Raw genomic sequence first — 23,456 nt, 5'->3', positions numbered from 1 at the left:
AGAGAGAAGGAAAAAGGGAGGGAGGGAGGAAGGGAGATAGGGAGACACACCAAGAGAGAGAGAGATAAAAACAGAGAAAGTACTTTGGAATAACAATAATCCAGGACCAATTTACAGGAAAATATCAGCTGTGTGCACACCTGGATTGTTATCCTGTTACTTTTCAGTCATGTTCAACTTTTTGTGATCCCATTTGGGGTTTTCTTGGCAGAGATACCAGAGTGATTTCGCCATTTCCTTCTCCAGATGTGGAAACTGAGGTAGATAGGGTTAAGTGACTTGCCCAGGGTCACCCAATTAGTAAGTGTCTGAGACCAGATTTGAACTCATGAAGATGCGTCTTCCTGACTCCAGGCCCCACACTCTGTGCACTATGGTACCACCTAACTGCCCCTATAACATAAACATAATTTAGGGAGAAATTATTATTGTTTGTCACTTAGGTCAGCTAGCTATATACTATGAAGAGGAGCAGGGTTTAGAGACTATAGAAAAAATGATGTCCAAACTAATCTAGAGAAAGACCTTAGAAATCAGGGCCCTGGTCTCATCAAGAGATTTTTGGAAGCAGAAGATCATGTAGATGCATTATGGGAAAAAAATTGAACATAGAATTGATATGCTGTCATAGACTACTTTAGGACAACTTCATGGAGCCAGTTCTTATAGGTTGACTTCAGAAACCAAACTCATTTACAAGGTTGAGAGTCATAGGTGATCCTAGCTTGGAGCCCTCCTAGTTGAGGTGGTATAACAGACCAAGGTTTTCTTTCCATGAACCCCATGTGATCTAAAAAGCACCAGATAGGCGTTAAAATGGTAGGATCCCATCTTGCCAAATTACTTCTCAATAACACGAAGATATCCACATTCTAGTTGATGGTCCATATTAATGCTATTTTGGAAATGTAAATGAAAGACCCACTGCTTATTAGTTTTTGTTGTTCAGTCATTTCCCTTGTGTTCAATTCTTCATTACCCTATTTGGATTTTCTTGGGAAAAATACTGGAATGATTTGCCATGTCCTTCTCGCGATCATTTTACAAATAAAGAAATGGAGGTAGAGTTAAGTAAGTTACCCAGAGTCATACAACTAATAAATGTCTGAGGCCAGATTTAAAGTCAGCTCTTGCTGAATGAAGAAGACCTGGCATTGTATCCATTGCGCCACCTAGCTGTCCCTCCATGCCTAAATGCTATTAAAAGAAAAATCTTGTGTGGTACATATGTTCAAGGGAACAGTCCTGACCATTTAACAATCCATTTATTTAATGCTGATGTCCTCTGGTGTTGTATTTTTATGTATTACACTGCCAAAAAACCTTAACCTTTGAAATACATTTTTCAACTCAGGGAATCATTATTTCAAGCCCTTCTCTGATGCAAGAATCCTGTCTATTTACCTCATCTTTGGCAGGCAGGCAGCTAGTCTGTACTTCTCTACAAGGTTCTCATGAGCAACTTTTTCATATACTTTTGCTGAAATCCAGGTATACTTTTGTCTTCAGCATTCAGTCAGTCATTCACTAAGGATTTATGAAAAACCTACTATGTGCCAAGTTCTGGGCATTTATTTTAGAATTTTAAAATGAGTTCATGGTCATGATCCAGATTTTCTCTTCAATGGCCCCAATTTATCCATTCTTTTATCTTTTATTATTCTTATTTCTGTCATCTGTTAAATGCTTCTCAGGGGATCTGCTCAATGTGCCAGAGATCTTCCCTAAGCCTTTTAATACTCAGGATTATCAGTGAAGGGCTCAGAGCTGTTCACATGTTATCTTCTCTCATTACATGACAGATGTCCTTCCTTTCCTGATCATGCATGAAATATTTGTGTCACTTCTTACACACCAATCATCTTTGGTAATACATTATCAACTCCTTAATCTTTCCCTGTCCCCTGGGCATTTTGATTCCCTACATTGTTGAGTCTAGTAACCAGTATAACATATTTTTTTTAAATTTAAGCTTTTTATTTTCAAAATATATACATGGATAATTTTCAACATTCACCCTTCCAAAACCTTGTGTCCTAAATTTTCCCCTTCCTTCTTCCCACTCCCTCTCTTAGAAGGCAAGTGATCCAATATATAGTAAATATGTGCAATTCATCTATACACATTTCCATAAATATCATGCTGCACAAGAAAAATCAGATCAAAAAGGAAAAAATGAGAAAGAAAACAAAATGCAAATAACAACAAAGAGTGAAAATACTATGTTGTGGTCCACATTTAGTTCCTACTGTCCTCTCTCTGGGTGCAGATGATTTTCTTTATCATAAGACCATAGAAACTGGCCTGAATCATCTCTTGTCACTCAAAACTGATTATTCTATAATCTTGCTGTTGCTGATAACACAGTTTTTTTGAGAGCGAGTCTCCCTGTTTTGCCTGGGCTGGCAGTACAGCAGCCATTCATGGGGGCAATGCTAATTTGATAAGTAGAGAGGGTTAACCTACTTTGTTTTTCTGACCTAAACCAGTTGGCTCTTTCTTAAGCAGTCTAGTAGCCCTTGCTCCTAGGGGCTTATCATATTGGTGTCAGATTGAATGTTAACTTTGATTAGCTTTAGCCTTACTGGAAATTAGAACTCCCAGACTCCAAGAGTCCATCAGTCTTAGTCTTCTCTGATAGTTCAGCTTACAATAATGTGCTGTCATGATCAGCCTCAGACCCATTTTTTAAAAGGCATGTACATATAATAGTATATGGGATCCAGAGCTCTGAGAATTGAAAATCACAGAAATTGGAAGTGACCGCCAAAACTTAACAGAAGTAAGATATTTTTATCTAGTCAATTTTAAAGATATAGCATATTATACTACCAAGTTTAACACCACATGTATACTAAACAAATATGAAATGAGAAAATGAAAAGGCAGATGAAGACAGATAGTAATTTAATTAGCCAATGAGACCTGAATATCTGAATTTTCATTAAATATAATATCTAGAATAAAATACCCAACTTTCTTATTAAAAAAAGTTCTCTTTTGTTTTATATCACCCGTATTTCCCATTATGTCCTTCTACACTCTCCTTCCAAGGATCATCCTTTATAATAAAAACATTTTTAAAGAGTAAGAAAAAAGTTGAGAAAGACCAACCAACTATTTCCTCCACTTCAATCTATCTACTCAGCTGCCAAAGCAAACTTCTGAAAACACAGGATCTGACCCTATCACTCACCTGGTGGCTCCTTGTTATCTTCAGGATCAAATACAAAATCCTCCATTGAGTTTTTAAACCTCTTCATAATCTAGCTCTTTCTACCTTTCCAGATTTCATACACCTTCCTGCCCTCTACATACTCTGTAATCTAGTGACAATAGCCTCCTTACTGCTAGAATAAACAATTTCCTGACTTGGAACATTTTCACTAGTTCTCATCCCTAGAATACTCCCCCTCTTCATTTTTTCTTCCTAGCTCCCCCAGGTTCCTAAGCCTCAGTTAAAGTCTTAACTTCTGCCAGAAAACTTTCAGTCCCAATGCCTTACTTCTGAAATTTGCCCAAATTTATTTTCTATGTCACATATTTTATTTGTACAGAATTGTTTGACATCAATAGGTTATCAACAGCTAGTTGTTGAAATAACTAGCTTTGAAAAATGTGCTCATGACACACTTTTAATTTGAATGACATTATTAACATTTTCTCTATCACTTTCTTAAGTCCAGATAATCAACAAAATAATAGATCAAGCCCTGATATGCTAAATTAAGATATATAAATGCCCACATTGAAAAATTTAACAGTTGACTCAGGTCCAAATTTGCTATGGCACATTCTGATTGTTATCCTCATTAGATTATATGTTTTTTGAGAGAAAAGACTTTTATTGAGAAGGGGAACTTTTATTTGAGTTCTTAGCTCAGTGCCCATTATATAGTAGGTGCATGGTAAATTCTTTGGCTGGCTGACATAAAAAAAAAAATTATCTTATAGTTATCACCCCCTGCTTCTTCAAAGATGAGCCAACATTTTTATTTATAGCTCTTCTTTGGGGCCACCAATTTTCTAAGTTTTAAGATAAATTAATCTTTCATTCTGCTTTCAAATGCACTTACAGCAAAAGGCATAAATAAAAATACTCAATGAAACATTTACCTCATTGTGTGTAGATGCCTTCACTTGTTCCTTATTGACTAACAGGATCCATAAATTCCATATCCAAAAAACTCTAGGAATCATTCTATGCAAAAGCTATTATTATTGTCACTAAGTACCATGTTCAGCAAATATGTCTGATGGATCAAATAACTATAATACAATACAATAATAATAGTGTACATATAATAATAATTTCAATACAATAATATTGTATGTAATGTTGCATAGCTATAATAAAATATTGTTATTGTATATAAGCAGCAAATATAACAAATATTTTTCATTTAAAATTTTACAGTGAAATATATTCCCTCTCTACTACATGGTGCAGTAGATTTTCATTTTAATGATCAAAACAGGATAACAATTTTGATGAATTCTGAATGAAGAAGCAAAAGACTTTGATTCTAGATCTGTCATGATCTAGTTATATGAGACCTTGGACAAGTCACCTTACCTCTTAAAAATTCAGTTTTCTCATTGATAAAATTAAGACATTGGGCTAGATGATTTCTGAGACACTTTTCAATTCTCAAATTCTATGATTCAAAAACTTTTAAATGATTTTTTAGATATAAATGTTATTATGTGGTAAGGTAGTAGGATGAGAAAAGAGAACATGCATTTATTAAGTGACTACTGTATACCAGGCATTGTGCTAAGATCTCTCAGTTGATTCTTTGCAACTCTGTGAGGTAGGTACCATTTTACAATTGAGGAATCTGAGGTAGAAAAAGGTTAAGTGACTTCCTCAGAGTCACTGATAGAAAGAATACTGGGCTTGGATTCAAAAGATGTGAATTCTAATCCTGATTCTTACTCCTAACCATTCTCTCCAACTTCATTGTATATTATTTTCCCTTCCCTATGGAGAATAGATATTATTCTAACATTAGTCCAAAAGATCTTTTCTTAATTCTCTGAACACATGACATTCAAAATCTCCTAGCTCTATATTTATGCATTGGCTGTGTTCCATGCCTGGAATACACTACCTCCTCACCTCTGCCTCATGGAATCACTCTCTGATTTTAAGATACAAGCCAAGTATTACCACTTTCTACTTGAAACCCTTCCTAATCTCCCCAGTTGTAATGCTCTCCCTCCCTTGTCTATGTTGTACATATTGGTATTTTTATATATTTATATATCAGCCTTATGTATATTGATTTTTTTTATTTTGTATATATATATACTACATATCATATATATGCATACATATATATATATATGAAATTGCCCCCCTGCCCCCTCCAATAGCACCTCTGAGATAAGGAATGGTTTCCTTTTTTGCATATGTAGTCCTAGCCCGTACATAGTAGGTACTTCATAAATGCTTATTGATTGATTAGCATTTACTATCTGTGTTAGGCTATATTATTCTAGATCTGTCACTTAATTCTTTATTCCTCAGTTTCCATCTTGGTCAGATGAGAATAGTAACATTTATACTGCTTGCTTCACAAAATTGTTGTGAGGAGACCCCTTTGTAAACTTTAAGATAATAGATCAAGGTGAGTTATTTTGTTAATTATAAGGGATGATAGAAATATCATTGGCTAATTGTTTGTCATGAGGACCCAAGAGAATGAAAGATTGGCAAAGGTGAACAAATCTAACTTTTGTTTTTCTTTTTTCCTATCTTCCTTATCATTCAGGCAAAGTGCAGGAATATGGAGCACTGTCTTCGGGAGAAGGTCAAAGCTTTCCGAGCCATGCGTCGCTCTTATGAGGCCATTGTCAAGCATAATCAGGTGAGTATCCCATTGGGAAAGCTATGCAGATTATCTTTTAGGACAAAAGGCAAAAGGGAGAGCAGGATGGTAGGTACAGGAGGTGAGTATGCACTAAATATGGATCCTGGCTGATAACATAAAAAAGAGAGCCATAAATTTGCCTGGCCTTAACATAGTGTGTTTTTTGGTTTGGGGGGTTTTTTTTTGTTTTTACAGGGACCCCATATCTTCTCCCTCTGCATTCTTCTGTTTTAAAAGTCCTAAGGCTTATCCTATAGTCTCTGCCAGAGCTAGAAGGACAAAATGAGAGAAAGGAAGGAGAATCAATACAGTATACATACTTGTTGAATTAAATGAATGAATATAGAATTTGGTACATCAGAACTATGACTTGGAACTATTTCTTTTCAACTATTGATTTAACCATCCTTGTTCAGATGCTCATCTCTTCCCTTCTTGTTTATTGCTGCAGTCTTCTAACTGCTCTTCCTGCATCTTGTCTATCCCCTCTACAATTCTCCTTAATTTGGCTACTCAAAGAATCTTCCTAATGCATTATACTCTCACTTCATTTTGCATCAGTTCATTTAAGTCTTTCCAGGTTTTTTTTAAATGTGTCTGCTGAAAGGACTTTTTTATGGCTTTGTATGCTCAAACCCCTTAGCATAGTGCCTTGCACAAACTAGTTGTTTTATAAATACTTATTATTACATTACCTTGAATTATTTTCTAGAAGGTTTCCTTGGTTGGTGTTAAAGATTAATATGAGTTGGCCCATTATCTTCAGATTTCTTATCTTATATTTTTTGTGAACTAGCCATAAATCAGTAGGGACTAGATGGAAGCTAAGTTGGCCATAGCACTAGACGAACAGGTATGGGATGTAGAATGTGCTCTGTCCCTGCATTGAATTTCATAGGGCTGCTAACACTTTCCCTAGCTACCTGCCTGAGCTCCTCTAATTTTCTCTTTATTAATCTTTTAGTTAGGCCCTTTTTGATATTTGATTACCCAATTCAGAGCTGGACTTGTTTGCTGTCTGTGTGCCACACTCTGGGCCACTGATATGACTAATGAAAAAGCCAGTTTGAACTTTTTTTTCAAAATCTCTGTTTCAGTTTTGTTCAAAATGTTCTGTTCTGTCTTAAGTTGAGGGTTACAGGCACTTTAAGAAGTTCCTTTTTAATTTTATTTTTTCTCAATTATATGTAAAGATAATTTTTAACATTTGTTTTTTAAATTTTGAGTTCCAAATTCTCTTCCTCCCTCCCCTTCCCCTTCCTTGAGAAGACAAGTAATTTGCTATAGATTATACATATGTAATTATGTAAATGTGTTACATATTTCCATATTGGCCATGTTGCAAAAGAAAATAGTCCAATCCCCCCATAAAGAAAATTAAAAATAGTATGCTTCAATCTGCATTCAGAATTCTACCAGTTCTTTTTTTGAAGACGAATTAGCATTTTTTTATCATAAGCCCTTCAGAATTGTAACAACATTTTCTATTAAAATTTTTTCTCGCTACCCTGTACCAGAATTTCAAGTCCTTATAAGTAACAATTAGTTGTGATTGTGGTTGTTGTTATAGCTAAGTGACAATAGCTATGTGATCCTGGACAAGTCACTTAACCTGTTTGCCTCAGTTTCCTCATTTGTAAAATGGGAAGAAAAATAATAGCACCTATGTCCCAGGGTTGTTGTAAAGATCAAATGAAATAATATTTGTAAGGCACTTAACATAGTGCCTATGCTTATTAAGTGTTACTTAGATATGTAGATAATGATGATGATGAAGAGTACATTCTAGACCTTCCTTTGCTTTAAAAAAAAAAAAGCCAGCTCCTTCCTAATTGTTATGCATCAAAATATTGCTGTTTCTTGGCAATTCATTATCAGCAAATGAACAAAGCCTCTTATGCACTTATATTCTAGTATACTCTAAGCATCTTTAGCACAACTATTTGTTCTATGTGGCTACCGCCATTTTTAAGGAGTTCTAGTCATGCCTTATGTATATTGATTTTTATTTTTCACTCTCATTTAACTAACTCTTTGGTCTTCTCCACGTCTTTACCTTGGGTATTCTGTCCTTCCCTTTTTAAGCACCCAATAATATGTTGTCTTCTCCTATTATATGTTGTCACTTAGCACAGTACTAGGCACAAAATAAACACAACAAATACTCTATCACTCACTCCTCTTTAGCCCTATCAGTCTGTTTTTGTCTTGTAGCAAGAGCTAGTTGTGAGGGAGCAGGGTTTCAGTGCTACTGGACCAGCAGCACTTCAAGAACTCCTTATTAGTAACCTTGTCAGCTCATTCGTGGCAAATATAGCTTATGAGTGATGTTAATGAAATTGCCAAAAATCTTGGACAGAATGTCTCGGTAGGTACAACTATTGCTTTAGTGAGAAGAGCTCCATCCCTTGAGGATCATTTCTCACAGAACAAGCTTAATTGACCTCCCTTGTTAAGAACCTCAAACTGGATTCAGGTTTCTTTAGACAGGTTTCAGCTTCATGCAAATGGGCAACTCATTTCTATCTCCTCCTAAAAATAGTTTTTCTTTTTCATATAAGTTACGAATCTCTACCTCTATTCCAGCTGTCTGATGAAGCCTAAAGACCCCTTCTCAGAAAACTATTTTAAAATAAATAAGATAAACCATATAGGTTTACAAGTGAAAATAAAAATGTAAGTTTTCATTTTTGGTTTTTTTTTTCGATTCATCTCTGAAATCTGTGGACCCCAGGTTAAGAACTCTAGTTGTGAGGAACTACCTGAGACTACGAGAGATTAAGTAATTTTGTAATTTTGTCCATAGTCACATAACTAGAGCGTATCAGAATTTTAATCTAGATCTTCCTGTTTCAAGGCTGGCCTTCTATCAGCTATGCAACATTGTCTTTCAGTTAATGATACTGGGTAGCCAGGATAGAATGTATAGTCAGACTCTGAGTCCTTATGTTGTTTGTGGTACATTTCAAAATTACTTTGTATTTATTTGGCATAGAATTTTAAAACTGGTTTTGTTTAATAGTGGGCATCTAGGACAGCCAGCTAATTTATTGGCTAGAACACTAGGATTGTAATGAGAAACTCATCTTCATGAGTTCAAATTTAGCCTCAGACACTTGTTAGCTATATGACTCTGGCAAGTCACTTCATCCTGTTTGCTGCAGTTCCCTTGTCTGTAAAATGAAGGGGAGAAGGAAATGGCAAAGATACTTCATATTTGCTTATATGTATATGTTATTATACGCAATGAGATGTAAGACTCTGGAAGACAGGGATTTTAGCTTTTGTCTTCATATCTTCCAAAATTTAGCACAATGCCTGGCTTATAATAGCCACTTAATACTTGTTGATTAATTAATAATAATAGCTGACTGAGTGAAATGAGTAGATCAGGAGAATATTGTACACAGTAACAACAACATTATGCTGTGATCAACTATAATTCTCTTACTCTTTTCAGCAATACAGTGATCTAAAACAATTCCAAAAGACTCGTAATAGAAAATTCTGACCAGGAGTCTGAATGCAGATTGAAGAATACTATTTTCACTTTTTTTGTGTTTTGTGTTTTTTTTCTCATAGTTTTTCCCTTTTGTTCCAAGTCTTCTTTTACAACACGAATAATGTGGAAACATGTTATACATATATAACATAATATAAACAAGATGATACATGTATAATCTATATAGGATTACTTGCTGTTTTGGACAGGGGGGTGAGAAGGAAGGGAGGGAGAGAGAAAATTTGGAGCTCAAAATCTTACAAAGTTGAATGTTAAGAACTATATATGTTATTGGGGGAAAAAAATACTACTCAACTAAAAAAAAAGGAAAAAATAATACTAGCTCACATTTGCATAGCACTTTAAGAATTACAAAGATTTTCATATATTACCTCTTTTCATCCACATTATCTTTATTTTGCATTTGAGGAAACCGAGCCCCAGTAATTTTAGTTGCTGTGCTTAGGGTCACATAGCTGAAGTAGGGTTTGAACCCTTCAAATCTTGACTTGAAGCCTAGTGCCTTTTCTACTCTACCATGCTACTTAATTAGGATGGATAGTCATTCTGAAACTGCCTGAGCACAGTCCTGTGATTACAACAGTGAGTAACAGTGAGGTGCCATAACAACCAAAGCTGATGAGGTCAGGAGCAGCCTGGAAACACTTGGGCATTTCATCAGCTGTCAAAACCATATCCCCGTTTTCTCCCTGAAAAGATCAGGATCCATTGGGTCCTGAGGCTTAACTGTAATGCTGCCCGACCCTATCAGCTATGGTGCCTCCCTGAAAGGCTGCAACAAAAGCCAGGTCCCTATATCCTAGGGATGCTTTGTCAGGCTTCATCCTCAATGGTGACAGTGCTATTTAGAAATTCTGAAAGTCAGTGCTGTCTCCCTGATTTCCCCTTCTCTGTGATGAGGGTAGACCTTGCCACAGCCAGCCAAGAGATTGTAGAGTCTTTTCACAGTTGTATACTGCCTGACATTTCTGAAGAATTTCCACATACACACAATCTACATACACACTGAGTGGGAAAGCTCAAAATAATAACTGACATCTGGATAACATATAGGTGCTAAATAAATGCTTGAATAATAAATGCTTAAAACACTTGATATATTTGATCTCATTTGAATCTCAAGAAAAATACAGGGAAAAGAGGATTAGATATGGAACCTGTATTGAAATCTCAATTCTGCCACTTCTTATCTCTGTGACTTTGGGCAGCTAGGTGACTCAGTAGTAGAGCAGTACATTTGGAAGCTGGAAGATCCATCTTCCTGAGTTCAAATCTGCTCTCAGACACATATTAACTGTTTGACCCTGGGCAAACCACTTAGCCCTGTTTGCTTCAGTTTTTTCATCTGTCAAATGAGCTGAAGAAGGAAATGGCAAACCTCTCTAGTATCTCTGTCAAGAAAAACTAAAGTGGAATCACAGAGTTAGACACAACTAAAAACATTTTTAACAATAACAACTCTGGTAAGTCATTGGATCTTTCTGGGAACCTCTGTTTTTTTCATCTATAAAATGAAGGGGTTGGAGTAGGTGATCTCTAAGGTCTCTTCCAGCTCTATATAATTATGATCTATTAACCTTGTAAGTAGGAACTTGAGGTAAAATTATTCATTTTACAGAGGAGAAAATTAAACAAGAAGGTACTTGCCCGGCACCATTTTAAGTGCTTACTAAGAAATACTCTTTCTGAAATTATTTCCTGCTCTAGGATTTTAGAATTGCTATAGGCTATGATAATAGTGCTCCCAGCACTTAGCAGAGTACCTGACATATAGTAGGGATTTAATAAATGTTTGATTGATTGATTGCAAGTCTTTATAAGGTTACTTGCTCAGAGTCACACAGGTACCAAGAGACTAGTTTTTTCCAATAGGTTTTTTTCCCACTTTTCTAAACACATGCAAAGATAGTTTTCAAATTCACTTTTGCAAAATCTGGTGTTCCAATTTTTTCTCTTTCCTACCCTTCTCCCCAAGACAGCAAGCAATCTGATATAGGTTAAACATGTATAATTCTTCTAAATATATTTCTATATTCATGGTGCTGCTCAAGAAAAATCAGATCAAAAGGGGAAAAAAAACACAAGAAAGAACATAAAAACAAAACAATAGCAAAAAGATGAAAATACTATGCCTTGATTCAGAGTTCAGAGGCTAGTTTTAAAACCAGATCTTCCTGACTTCAATTCCCATAATCTCTTTACTGTGTTCCATTTTCCCTCCCTGAATGTCTTTAAGAAGAGACTGGGTGACCACTTGTCAGGGATGCTGTAGGGTGGGGTCTCATACTCCTTAGACTAATGAACCTCAGAGGTATGTCATCTAATTCTGAGTTTCTACAGTCTCTACATACCCAGCAAATCTCTCTCTCTGTTTCTCTTTGTCTCTCTGTCTTTTTCTCTGTTTGTCTTTCTCCCTCTGTCTCTCTCTCCCTGTCTTTCTCCATCTCCCTTTCTTTCACCCTCTTTCTCCCAAACTCCTTCTCTCTCTCCCTTTCTCTCTTATCCTCCCCTGTCTCTTTCTCTCGTGTGTGTGTGTGTGTGTGTGTGTGTGTGTGTCTGGCTGACTGGCTGGCTCTACAAGTTTCATTGCTGGAAAACTAAGCAGGTATCTCGCTTCAAAACGCTAAAGTTCTGACATTATTCAACTTGACAGATTGGATGTATCTGCTTTCTAATTCAATCAATATGTCATTCAGTAGGATGCAGATAAGAGCCTCGTTTATCTGGGTCAAAGGGTACCAGTCAGACTTTGATCTTCTTGATTGCTACCCTAGATGTCATCCATTAACAAGACCAGAGAGCCAACCAACATCTTGGTGAATACCCAATAATATTTTATGTTATTAAGTATACCCCTATATAAACTACTCCTATATAAAGTATTAATTTCAGCAGATTTGCTTGTGGACCCCCTTTGTTTTGAAATCTTTGACCTCAATATATACACTGATGTAAGATAGTAAATATAGAGATGAAAGATATTTCACAGATTAACCAGTATTCCCAATGGTTTTTGTTCTTCAAACCTCTTTTAATAATAAAAAAAAAAATTTGGACTCCCAGGGTAATTTAATGCACTGCTCATTATTTTTTTTTAAAAGGCATTATTTACTGTTTAAGCCACAATTAATGAATTTGTAGTGTGAACTCCTTGACTGTTACCATGAAAAAGGGGTTCAGGAACTATTAGATGAAAACCACTGACCTACAATGCCTCTAAATTTGGAAATGAAGAAATTGAGTCTGAGAAAGGATATGGCATTGGTCATGTAGCTAAAAATTGAAATAACTGATATTTGAACTCAGATCAATAATACCAACTTCAGCAAACATTTACAATCTATCATTTGTTTCAATTAACCTCCTAGATGCTCTTCTCTTAGTCTTTGATTGAGCTTTTTTGCCTCATTGTGGTATTTACCACAGAATATATCTAGGTAATGTGGTGGGTAAGTACAATGGATCTGAAGTCAGGAAGACGTTAGCTAAAAATCAGCCTCAGCCACCAGGAGTGATATAAATGTGCCCTTACTCAGCGTGCCTGCCTCACAGGGTTGTTGGAGGCTCAAATGAGATAATAGATTTATTATTATCTGCAAAATATAAAGTGCTATATAAATATTAGTGTTGCTCTTATTGTTTCCTGTAGTTTTGAAAAATTAATCCATTTATTTGCTGAGTTATCCTTCTCAATTTCTAAACACAGAATTTCATGTGAGGCCGGAATTCCTCAACCTTGACCAACTTTCTCTCTGTTCCTACTCCTTTTCTAACTCCAGCCTAACTTTCTTCTTGTCTCCAAATTCCTTACTCTGTACCTTATTCCAGGCCCTTCTCATTTCTCCTCTGAGTTCACATTCTCCCCTGTCTACCTTAGGTGGAAGCTACCTGGCTGCAGGGCAGGATCCGGCAGGAGTTTGAGAAACTCCGAGAATTTTTGAGAGTAGAAGAGCGGGCAGCTCTGAACGCTGTGACTGAAGAGGCTGGGCAGAAACTGAGGCAGGTGGAAGAAAAAATGAAACAATTGGCAGAAGAGACGGAGGCCTTGACTCATGAGATCGCGCGACTACAGATGGAGATGAAGGAAGATGATATCTCCTTTCTTATGGTAAGGGGCTCAGCCCTGAGGCCTGGAAGATGGAAAGAATTCTATGGGACTATGTTAGGATGAACATGAAGTCTTTTGTATGAAGAGTGTCTAGGCGACTAGGAGCACAGGCTGATCCCAGTCCCTGGTGTCCCACTTTCAGTGCCAACCAGCAGATATTCTTGCTGAAAAGAGTTCCCTGCTCCAGATTAGGCTTGCTTAAGCTATTAATGACAAAAGTGCCCCCATGAGTGTCTAAATTTTCCAAAAATTTTGCAATGAATCCAGTATCTTTAGAACAACTTGTGTGTGCTTCTTTCCTCTCCTTCTCTCTTGTCATAGAAAAACTAGCAGCTCCTTTGGGTAATGTTTGATGCCAGGGACCAGAGAGATTTAACTGGAAGCATAAAAAGTTCTGTGAGGTTAGGAACCTTTTATACTCCATTCATATCTGGATTTTACAGTCTAACCAGAGGTTTGGCTCAGCTGGGGGGAGTCCATAAAAGAATAGCAGAAATTAGTAGAAATTATTAAAAAAAAAAAAAAAGGTTATAGGAATTGAGTTTATTGGCAAAAAAAAAAAAAAAAAAAAAAAACAGAGTATGACAGAGTGAATAAAAAACTGACCTTGGAGTCAGGGATACCTGATTTCAAGGCCTTCCCATGACATATATTAGCTGTGTGAACATGGGCAAATTACTTAAGTACTCAGTCATAAATTTTTATTGATAAAGGAAGTTTCACTTTACATTCCTCACAATGATGATGACATAGGTCTAGATCCCCAAAATTCAAAGGACAGACCAACTGGGTTTTCTCTCAGAAACCTATCAAAAAAAATAGGGGGAAGGAGATTAAAGTTATACATTTATTTAAGGAAGATATAAAAAACTAACTGAATATGGGGCAAAACCAGGTTGTTCAGAAGATATGGTTTAGAGCAGAGGTATTAAGGATATGACTGCTAAAATATAATGGGGAAATATTTCACAAAATAAGTAAAGATACAATACAACATAAATAATGTTCAAGTATGGTTTTCTAAGTCAATATGTGGCAGATTTGGGGTCTACTTTTAGAAAAGATTTTTAAAATTAGAATAAATATTTTTCCACCTGAGATGATTTAAGTGTAGACCAGAGCAAAAGCAGAGATGAAGCCGATAATCATAACTCAAACTTCTATAGTACTTTCAAATTCACAAAACACTTTCCTATATAAGAAAGATATGAAAAAAAATGGAAGCACAAATATTATTACTTCCATTCTTATAGGAAAGGAAATGGAGACCCAAGAAAAATCAAACACCTCACTTAATTAAATGGCATTTCTTTGAGTCCATGTGAACAGAAAATTAAGTGAGTCCTGGTGACTTCCACACATGACTCAATATACCAGAGCCTTTTGTCCATTTTGTCCAACTGGGTCACTGGTTGCTCAGTAAACCAATAAGTCTTGGCTGACTCCAGACCTATAACTCCCATTTTCTTTTTCTTTAACTTCATCCCCTTCTCTTTGACCCTCCTTTGATCCTTTCTTTTTCCTTCTGATCTTCCCCTTTCTTCCACCAAACTCAATCCAACTTCCTCCCTGCCCCTATCCTCTGAATGCCCTACCAATCTGCCTATCCTGCCTTCTCCTGAACTACAGAACATTTGATTTAGGAAGATTGGCATTCCAGAAGATGAGAAGGACTGAGGAAGGCAGTCCAAGGGAGGGAAGTGGGGGCTTTAATGTTTTCTGCTAATGGTTGTAAGTTTTTCAAATTTTTTATATTTCTTATATGTGGACTTTAAAAAATCACTTTAAGTTAACATCTATCATGTCAAACATTTTATATACCACAACAAATTCAAGGTCCTGAGTTTGTTGGTTTGGGTTTGGATTTTTACTGATTAGGTTGTTTTATGTGTATGACTTAATTTATAGTGAAAGAAATAATTTCATTTTTAGCCATTTAATGAGACTTGTGAGAAAGGAAGGTCAAAATCTTGTCTAGAAATGCTTTAAAGTGTTAGTAATCACCTCAATTAACATTCTAAAGTTAACATAATTTGAATATGGAATGAAATTAGAATATAGAAATAGAATATTAGAACATAACAGATTTAGAATATTCTGCAGGCATGGAATTTTACTAGTGACCTTGTTACTCAAGAAGTGGGAAATCTAGCCTGTGAGGCAGTCACCAAGGGACCTTGACTTATACTTTTAAAAGGGCAATATCAGTCTGAAAGTCTGGAGCAACAGTATTGGAAAAGACCACAAGGTTCATTCCAATGGAATTGTGATGGAGAGAGTTATCTGCACCCAGAGAGAGGACTGTGGGAATTGAGTGTGGATCACAACATAGTATTTTACTTTTTCGCTGTTTGTTTTTGCTGTTGTTTGCTTGCTTTTTGTTTTCTTTCTCATTTTTTTCCCTTTTGATTTGATTTTTTCTTATGCAGTATGGTAAGTATGGAAATATGTACAGAAGAATTGTACATGTTTAACATATATTGGATTACTTACTTCCTAAGAGGAAGGAGTTGGGGAAAAGGAGGGAGAAAAAAATGGAACACAAGGTTTTGCAAGGGTGCATGTTGAAAACTATGCATATATTTTGAAAATAAAAAAAACTTTTTTAAAAAAAGGAAAAGAAAAGGCCATAAGGTGGAGAGATACTATTCCCTTATATCTTTATTGTGCACATTTTTCTCCTTTTGAATTTTGTCTTCCCTCTTAATTTCTTCCTTATTTTCTCTTACCTTTGTTATGTCCTAGAATGGAGATGTTTGTCACATTTAATGAATACAGTTGGTATTCTCCACTTTTCATTTTAAAAGTTGATGAAAGGAACAGTTTGTAATTCAACTAAAATGTTCTATTTGCTATTCCCTGAACATGTTATTCCATTTCCTCCCATCTCAGTGCTTTTCTTCATCCCTGTTCTGCAGGCCTGAAATTTACCTCCTTCTCACTCCAACCTCTTAGAATCCCTAACTTTCTTCAAGGAAAGAAAGAAGAAAATAAGCACTTGTTAACCACCTACTATATGTCAGGCACTATGCTAAGTGTTTTACTTATCTCATTTTATCCTCACAAAAACCCTGGGAGGATAAGTACCATCAATGTCCTCACTTTAGAGTTGAAGAAACTAAGACAGACCAAGATTAAGTGATTTGCCCGAAATTATGCACTTAGTAAGTGTTTTGAGGATGGATTTGAACTAGGGGAGGATCTTTGTGACTCCAGGCCCAATACTCTAATCACTGTGCCACCTGACTGATTCAAGGCCCAACTCAGGTGCCACCTCCTCCATGAAGCCTTTCCTGATTCTTCTTAGTGGCTAGTTTCTATTCTATTCCCCTCCCCAAACTATTGTAGATTTTGTTGTAGCTGTTGTTCAGTTCATGTCTGGGCTTTTCATGTCCTCATTTGGGTTTTTCTTGGCAAAGATACTGGAGTGATTTCCCATTTCTTTTCCCAGCCCATGTTACAGATGAGGAAACTGAGACAAACAGGATTGAGTGGCTGATCTAGGATCATAGGGCTAGTAAATGTTTGAAACCAGATTTGAACTTTTTTATTTATTTAGTTTATGTATATTTTGTATTCACTAATCTTGGTGCTTTTTGTTTCCTTCCAATATAATATAAACTGTTTGAGGGCAGAGGTGATTTTATTTTGCCTTGGCAGCCACAGTGCTTAATACCTCATAGGTGTTTATAAATGTTTGTTGAATTTTATATTTTTCCCTTTAAAAACAAACAATTTCATACTGGCTTTTTAATTAGGCTCCTTGATTTTTTCCCTTTTAATTATTAGTCTTTAATTTTAAAAAGTTCTCTACCTCTGATTTGAAATGACCTGTGATTTTAGTCTTTATGCATGACCTTCTATGCATATATGAGTGAACAGATTAGTTTAAGCTAAAAACCAAAAGGCTAACAACAAGTAATAGATCTATGACATCCTTACTTCTCAAGACTTGGAAACTGAGTGAAATTGAGGGAGGGGGGGTTTCAGTAAGATTCATATCCATGTATCATGTTGGCCTTTATTGTGTCTAGATGTTTATATTTTTACTCTGTTCTTTTTTTTCTTTCAGAAACACAAGAATCGTAAACGTAGGTAAGTTCCTAGAAGTAGCAGGGAAGAACTTACTTATTAAGCACCTACTATGTGATGAGATTGATGTTGCACTCCAAATGATGAGCCTTTGCACAAAATGGTGAGATTGATGTAGGCATCAAATGTGGGGGTTTGGTCATATGACAAATTTATAATGACCTTTCTTTTGCCAAAAGTAAGTAAAGCAGGGTTTCCCAAGACCTCCACAAGGGGTGGGACTGTAAGGCTGAGCTGATCACCATCAGTGCCTTTCCCTGATTGCCTTCTGAGAGTATCATAATCTTATCAGTACTTCAGGCTTTCTTTGCCAACTCTGCTTAGTTACCCAGGATCTCTTATGTGTCAGACAGCATACCAAACACTTACAAACATTAATCATTTGTGATCCTCACAACAACCCTAGGAAATAAACCCTGTTCAGGAAACATTCAGGTCTTCAGGCCCACTACTGTATCCACTCCAGCCTTTAGTTGCCCTTTAGCTTCCTCATCTCTGAAATGAGAGAATTGGAGAATTGGACACAATGACCTCTAATTTGATGATGTTTTGATCTCTGATCCTATAAAGCCCCTTCTCTCTCAGAGCCTGAGGGAGCATATAACTAGGTTAAATGGTATTGAATTTAAATGCAGAGAGTTTCTATTTAGTAGCAATAGATTTATTCTATTTTTAAATATACTCCAGAGGGCATAACTAGGACCAATGGGTAAAAGTTATAGGTTGATAAGATTGTAGTTCAATATAAGGAAAAGCTTTCAAATAATTTCAACAGGGGATGATCTGGCTTACCAGGTATTCGGTTCTGGCCCTGACTTGGACTAGTCCCTTAACCTTGATAGTATTAAAAAAATGAGACACTCAGAGGTCATTCAATATTTAACAAACAGAGATTTTTTTTATCACAGTAGAAGGATGTTGACATAGGATCTGAGCATCTCAGATCACTTCAGCTGACTGGAGCTCTCTTGCCTTAGCTACCCATGGTAATCTCTCAGCAAAGCATTTGAGAGAGGGCCGAGAGCTTCTTGTAGCATAAAAATTTTCACAGAATAAACTCAATATGAGTTAGCAATATGGAAACCAAAAAGACAATGCAGGCTTAGGCTTCATTTAAGTAGGCCTAACATATGGGGCAAAGGAGGTGATGATAATTCTCTTATCCTCTGCCCTAGTCAGATTATGTGTGGAATATAAGATTCAATCCTGAGCACATTTTAGGCAAAATACTGACAAATCGAACAAATTGCTACCAGGAAAAGGCCATCAATAAATTAAAGGACCTCAGGTCTATGCCATATGAGGAATAGTTGAAGGAACTGGCAATTTTTAACCTGAAAAAGAGGAAGACTTAGGGAGGAAGACTTTCAAGTGTTAGAAGGGTAGTTGCATTGAAGAGAAAATAGACATATTTTGTCCCCAGGAACCAAGCAGAGCTAGAAGCTAGGGCTGAAGTAGCAAAGAAACAAAATGGGCTTGATATAAGGAAGAATCTGCCTGAGGATACTGAGGGGAGTTTCCCCTCTCTATTATTGAGTAGTTTCAGTCAATCTGATTCGGTGACCTTTTGGGGGTTTTCTTAGCAAAGATACTGGTTTGCCATTTCCTTCTCCAGCTCATTTTACAGATGGGGAAACTGAGGCAAACAGGGTTAAGTAACAGTCACACAGATAGGAAGTATCTAAGGTTAGATCTGAGCTGAGAAAGATGAATCTTCCTTACTTCAGGACACTGCCATCTAGCTGTCCCCTTCCTTTCGCTAAAAGTCTTTTTAAAAAATCTGGATTAATGTACATTATAGGAAGATTTTTTGTTTAGATTTAGAGTATAAGTCCCTTCCAGTTCTATGATTCTGATGCTTTAAAGGTGTCAGAGAAGCCCAAGTAACAAGAGAGATAGAAGGAATCTCATTCCTTTCTTTTTACCCTCGCTAGTGCCCTTGTCCCATCTATCCCTTATTTCCTTACTTAGGCATTCTTGCACGACTGAGCCAGAACCCATTCAACCAGGAATGCTTATTGATGTCAGCAAGTACCTGGATTCCCTGCAGTACCGTGCCTGGAAAAAGATGCTGAGTAGTATTGAAGCTGGTGAGTGGGGAGGGTCTTTGGGCTCTCAGACATGGAGGGAAGGGGCAGGGGCAGGGGAAAAGGGAGAGGAAGTACATAATGAAAAGTACATTGAAATAGAAGTCTACCTCTCACATCTGCCTCTGCTCTTAACTAGTGGCTTTACATTGGTTAGGCTACTTCCCTACCTTTGAGCTTCAGTTTCTTCAACTATAAAATGAGAAAATTAGACTAGATGTCCTGAGGCTTCTTCCAGATTTCAACTTATATGGATTGTTTTGCTTCTGGGTGAATACCATGACACACAAATGTGTACCCTGATCCCACTCTGCTTTGCTAGATTGACAAACACTTTAATTCTGAGGCACCTGTTTAGATTTCCTGGAGGGAGAGATATGGAGAATGGAAATCCTCTAAAACAGATTATTATGAAAATCCAGAAAACAGGACCTATGAAGGCAAGGGAAATGAAATGGGTATTATGCCGCAGAAAGCTGAGAGGATTCTTGATCATTATCTGCTGAATATTGTTGGCATGAGCTGAGCATGAATGAAATCTGTTGGTTTGAACCTAACACGATTTTGCTCTATCTGCTTGTGTGAGCTGCAGTTTCCATGAGGACTCCCAGAGCACTGCTAGTTCTAATCCTGTTCCTCCCCCCAGTTCTGACTCAGCCACTGCTGCTGTGGCTCAGCCTTATTACATAGCTGCTGGTGAGCCCTGGGTACTCTGCCAGGTCTTCTCCTACCCGAAATATTGAAGCATCTTCTTTGACAATGACCAACTAAAAGGTGCTAAGAGGAAAAAGGGGTGTGTGTGAAGCAGTGAACAATATAGGTTTCTGGAATAGAGAACCGCCAAGGAAGGGACAAGGCAGGGGAAAGCAGTTCTCCCCATCTCCTCTTCCTCATATCAGGTCCTAAAAGAAGCCTGTAGCAAGAAATTTATCCTAATAAGATGTAAATGCCTTACTTTACATTCTTGCTAAGGTTCATCTTAATGAATTTTGTCCGACATTTTAATCTGTTGAGATGTTCTTATTTGCTTGGTTGGCAGTACCTATTCTTTGTTTTTCCTCTTTGTGTCTCAAGCTCTTAGTATGGTACCTTGAATATAATGAGTACTTTTTGTATTGAATTAATATTAAGGATATTCATATTATTAACATTAATAATGGCTAATATTAACAAGTACTTTTTGGATTAAAAGCTGGTTAAATGCTCTCTCTGGAAGCAGGAGATCCCCATTTTGCCTCTTATTTGTCATCCAGATAGCCCCTATTTTTAAATCCACCTATACTTCTTCCTGCACATTATTCTTCAGTTGGTTCCATTCTGACAAAGACTAAGTATTGAAAAGGAGTGAACACTACCCTTTAAATCAAAACAACCCTCCTCCATTCTTGTGGCTATAACCCCCCTTGGCTATTATTGAGCCAAAGTCTCTCCCGTTAAGTTCTAGCAGCTAGATTCCAATGTATCATCCCCACTATCTCACAAATGTAATTTCCAATCCTCTGCCTGCTTCCCTATTGCCTGCAAACCTGCCCTATTCTCTCTTCAGAAAACCTTCATTGATTCATCCCTCTCTGTTAGCTATCACTCTATATATCATCTTTTCCCCTTTTCTGGCTCACTTCCACGAATAGACCACCTAAAACAGGTGCTGCCACTTCTTGTCCCCTCACACTTTTCCTCACTCTACAGTTTGGCTCCAGACCTTTGTGTTCAGTTGAAATTATCCTCTCCAAAGTTACCAGAGATCTCTTAGTCACCAAAGTGAATGGCTTTTTCTTTTCCTCGCCCTTCTTGTCCTCTCTGCAGCCCTTGATATTGCTGATCTCTTTCTTCTGCTTGATACTCCCTTCTCTGTAGGTTTTCGTATACTGCTCTTTCCTGGTTCTCCTCCTACCTGTCTGAGCACTACTTCTTATTCTCCTTTACTGGATCTTCTTCCAGATCATGTCCCCTAACTGTGAGTGTTCCCCAAGGCTCTGACCTTTTCCCTTTTGCCTCTATACTGTTTCACTTGGTGATTTCATCCTGTGGATTCAGTTATTTCTCTGCAGAACACTTTCAGACTTATTTATTCAGCTCTAAGCACTCTGCTGAACTCCAGATTCACATATCTATCTGTTTATTGAACATCTTGAAGTAGATGTTCCTTAGATTCCACATATCCCAAATTGAGCTAAACATCTTTGTCTATTCCCCTCTCTTTCTCGCACCTCTGTTCTAAACATCCCTATTACTATCAAGAGTACTACTGTCCTCCAAATCACTCAGCCTCACAATTTAGGTCATCCTTGAATCTTCACTCTCATCCCCTCATAATTCAATCTTTTCTTTGTTGTTGTTCTATCATTTGCAGTCATGTCCAACTCTTTGTGATCCCATTTGGGACGATTTTTTGGCAGAGATGCTACATTGCCATTTCCTTTTCCAGCTTATTTCACAGATGCAGCAAGCAGGGTAAAGTGACTGGCCTAGAGTCCCAGAGTTAGTAAGTGTCTGAGGCAGGATTTGAACTCTGGAAGAGGAGCCTTCCTGATTCCAGGCCCAGCACTCTAACCATAACACCATCTTGCTGCCCCACGTCAGTTGTTAAGCCCTATAAATTCTACCTTTGCCATATCTCTTGTATATGTCCCTTTCTCTGCTCAAATACTCTCGCCACCCTGGTACAGACTCCTCATCATCTCATAGCTGGACTATTGTAATAAACTGCTGGTCTCTCTGCTCTATTTCTTCCCACTCCATTACATTCTCCATGCAGCCACCAGAGTGATTGTCCTAAAGCACAGATTCAGTCATGTCCTTTCCCTCCTCCTTATTGCATCCAGGATGGAATATAAAATCCTCTCTGACTCTAAAACCCTTCCTAAGTGGACCCCTTCCTACCTTTCAAGTCTTCTGACCTTTTATTTTTCTCCATCTTTTCTGTGGTCCAAGATCGCTGGCTTCCTTCTCATTCTTCTTACAAGAAACTCCGTCTCTCAACTGAATGCACTTTCACTGGCTTTTCCACGTGCCCTCCTGCTTCATCTCTTCCTGGCTCCCCTGACTCCCCAAGTTCCTGCAAAAACCCCACCTTCATTAAGAAGCCTTTTCCTGCAATGCTAAATGCTCCTCTCTGAAATGACCTTTACTTTACCCAGATTTATTTGTATGGACATAGTTGTTTGCTGGTTGCCTCCTGTGAGCTGCTTGAGGGCTGGAACTCTTTTACTTCTTTGTCCCCAGAGCTTAATGCAGTGCCTGGCACATAATGAGGCCTTAATAAAAGCTTGCTGTTGGCTTGCTAGGTGCTGGGTGTGGGAAGACAAAGAATGAGCCGATCCCTATTCTGGAGGAGCTTACGTTCTAATGGGGGAGATAACAAGTACACATATACCCACCTGATCCATCCTCCCCCCATTACTGGGAGAATTGCCCACTAACTTTCCCCACAGCTGGTTCAATGACCCCACTAACATCCCTCTACATTCCACTCACCTCTCCTGGAACACTACTCTCCACAGGTACCTGTCACTCTTATTCCCTACCCAGTGGTTCTCAAAGTCTGGTCCAGAGCATCCTCGGAATCTCTGAAATCCTTTCAGAGAGTCTACAAATTCATAATTGGTTTTTATTTTTAATGTGATCAATATCTATAACTATAACTCACATAAACAAAAAGTCTTTGGACAGATCCTCAATCATTTTAATAGGATAAAGATATTGAGAACAAAAGTTTGAGGACCACTGCCCTACACCATCACCTCCTCCCCTCCATTTCCTTTCCCTCA

At 37.4% G+C, this 23,456-nt stretch overlaps 1 protein-coding gene across 1 annotated transcript in view; it reads left to right on the top strand.

Annotated features, from left to right (window-relative positions):
- The window catches only part of TRIM35 (tripartite motif containing 35), a 37,592-nt gene that overhangs the window by 7,543 nt on the left and 6,593 nt on the right, over positions 1–23,456 (top strand). Inside the window, exons 2-5 of the mRNA XM_051976380.1 lie at positions 5,778–5,873; positions 13,277–13,507; positions 17,580–17,602; positions 19,571–19,689. Of these exons, the coding sequence (XP_051832340.1) occupies positions 5,778–5,873; positions 13,277–13,507; positions 17,580–17,602; positions 19,571–19,689 (469 nt within the window). The remainder of the gene's footprint in view (positions 1–5,777; positions 5,874–13,276; positions 13,508–17,579; positions 17,603–19,570; positions 19,690–23,456) is intronic.

The sequence above is a fragment of the Antechinus flavipes genome, chromosome 2 (assembly GCF_016432865.1).
Source record: "Antechinus flavipes isolate AdamAnt ecotype Samford, QLD, Australia chromosome 2, AdamAnt_v2, whole genome shotgun sequence".
NCBI classification, from domain to species: domain Eukaryota; kingdom Metazoa; phylum Chordata; class Mammalia; order Dasyuromorphia; family Dasyuridae; genus Antechinus; species Antechinus flavipes.
Note: the sequence above shows the minus strand (reverse complement) of the source record. Positions and strands in the feature narration are given on the sequence as shown.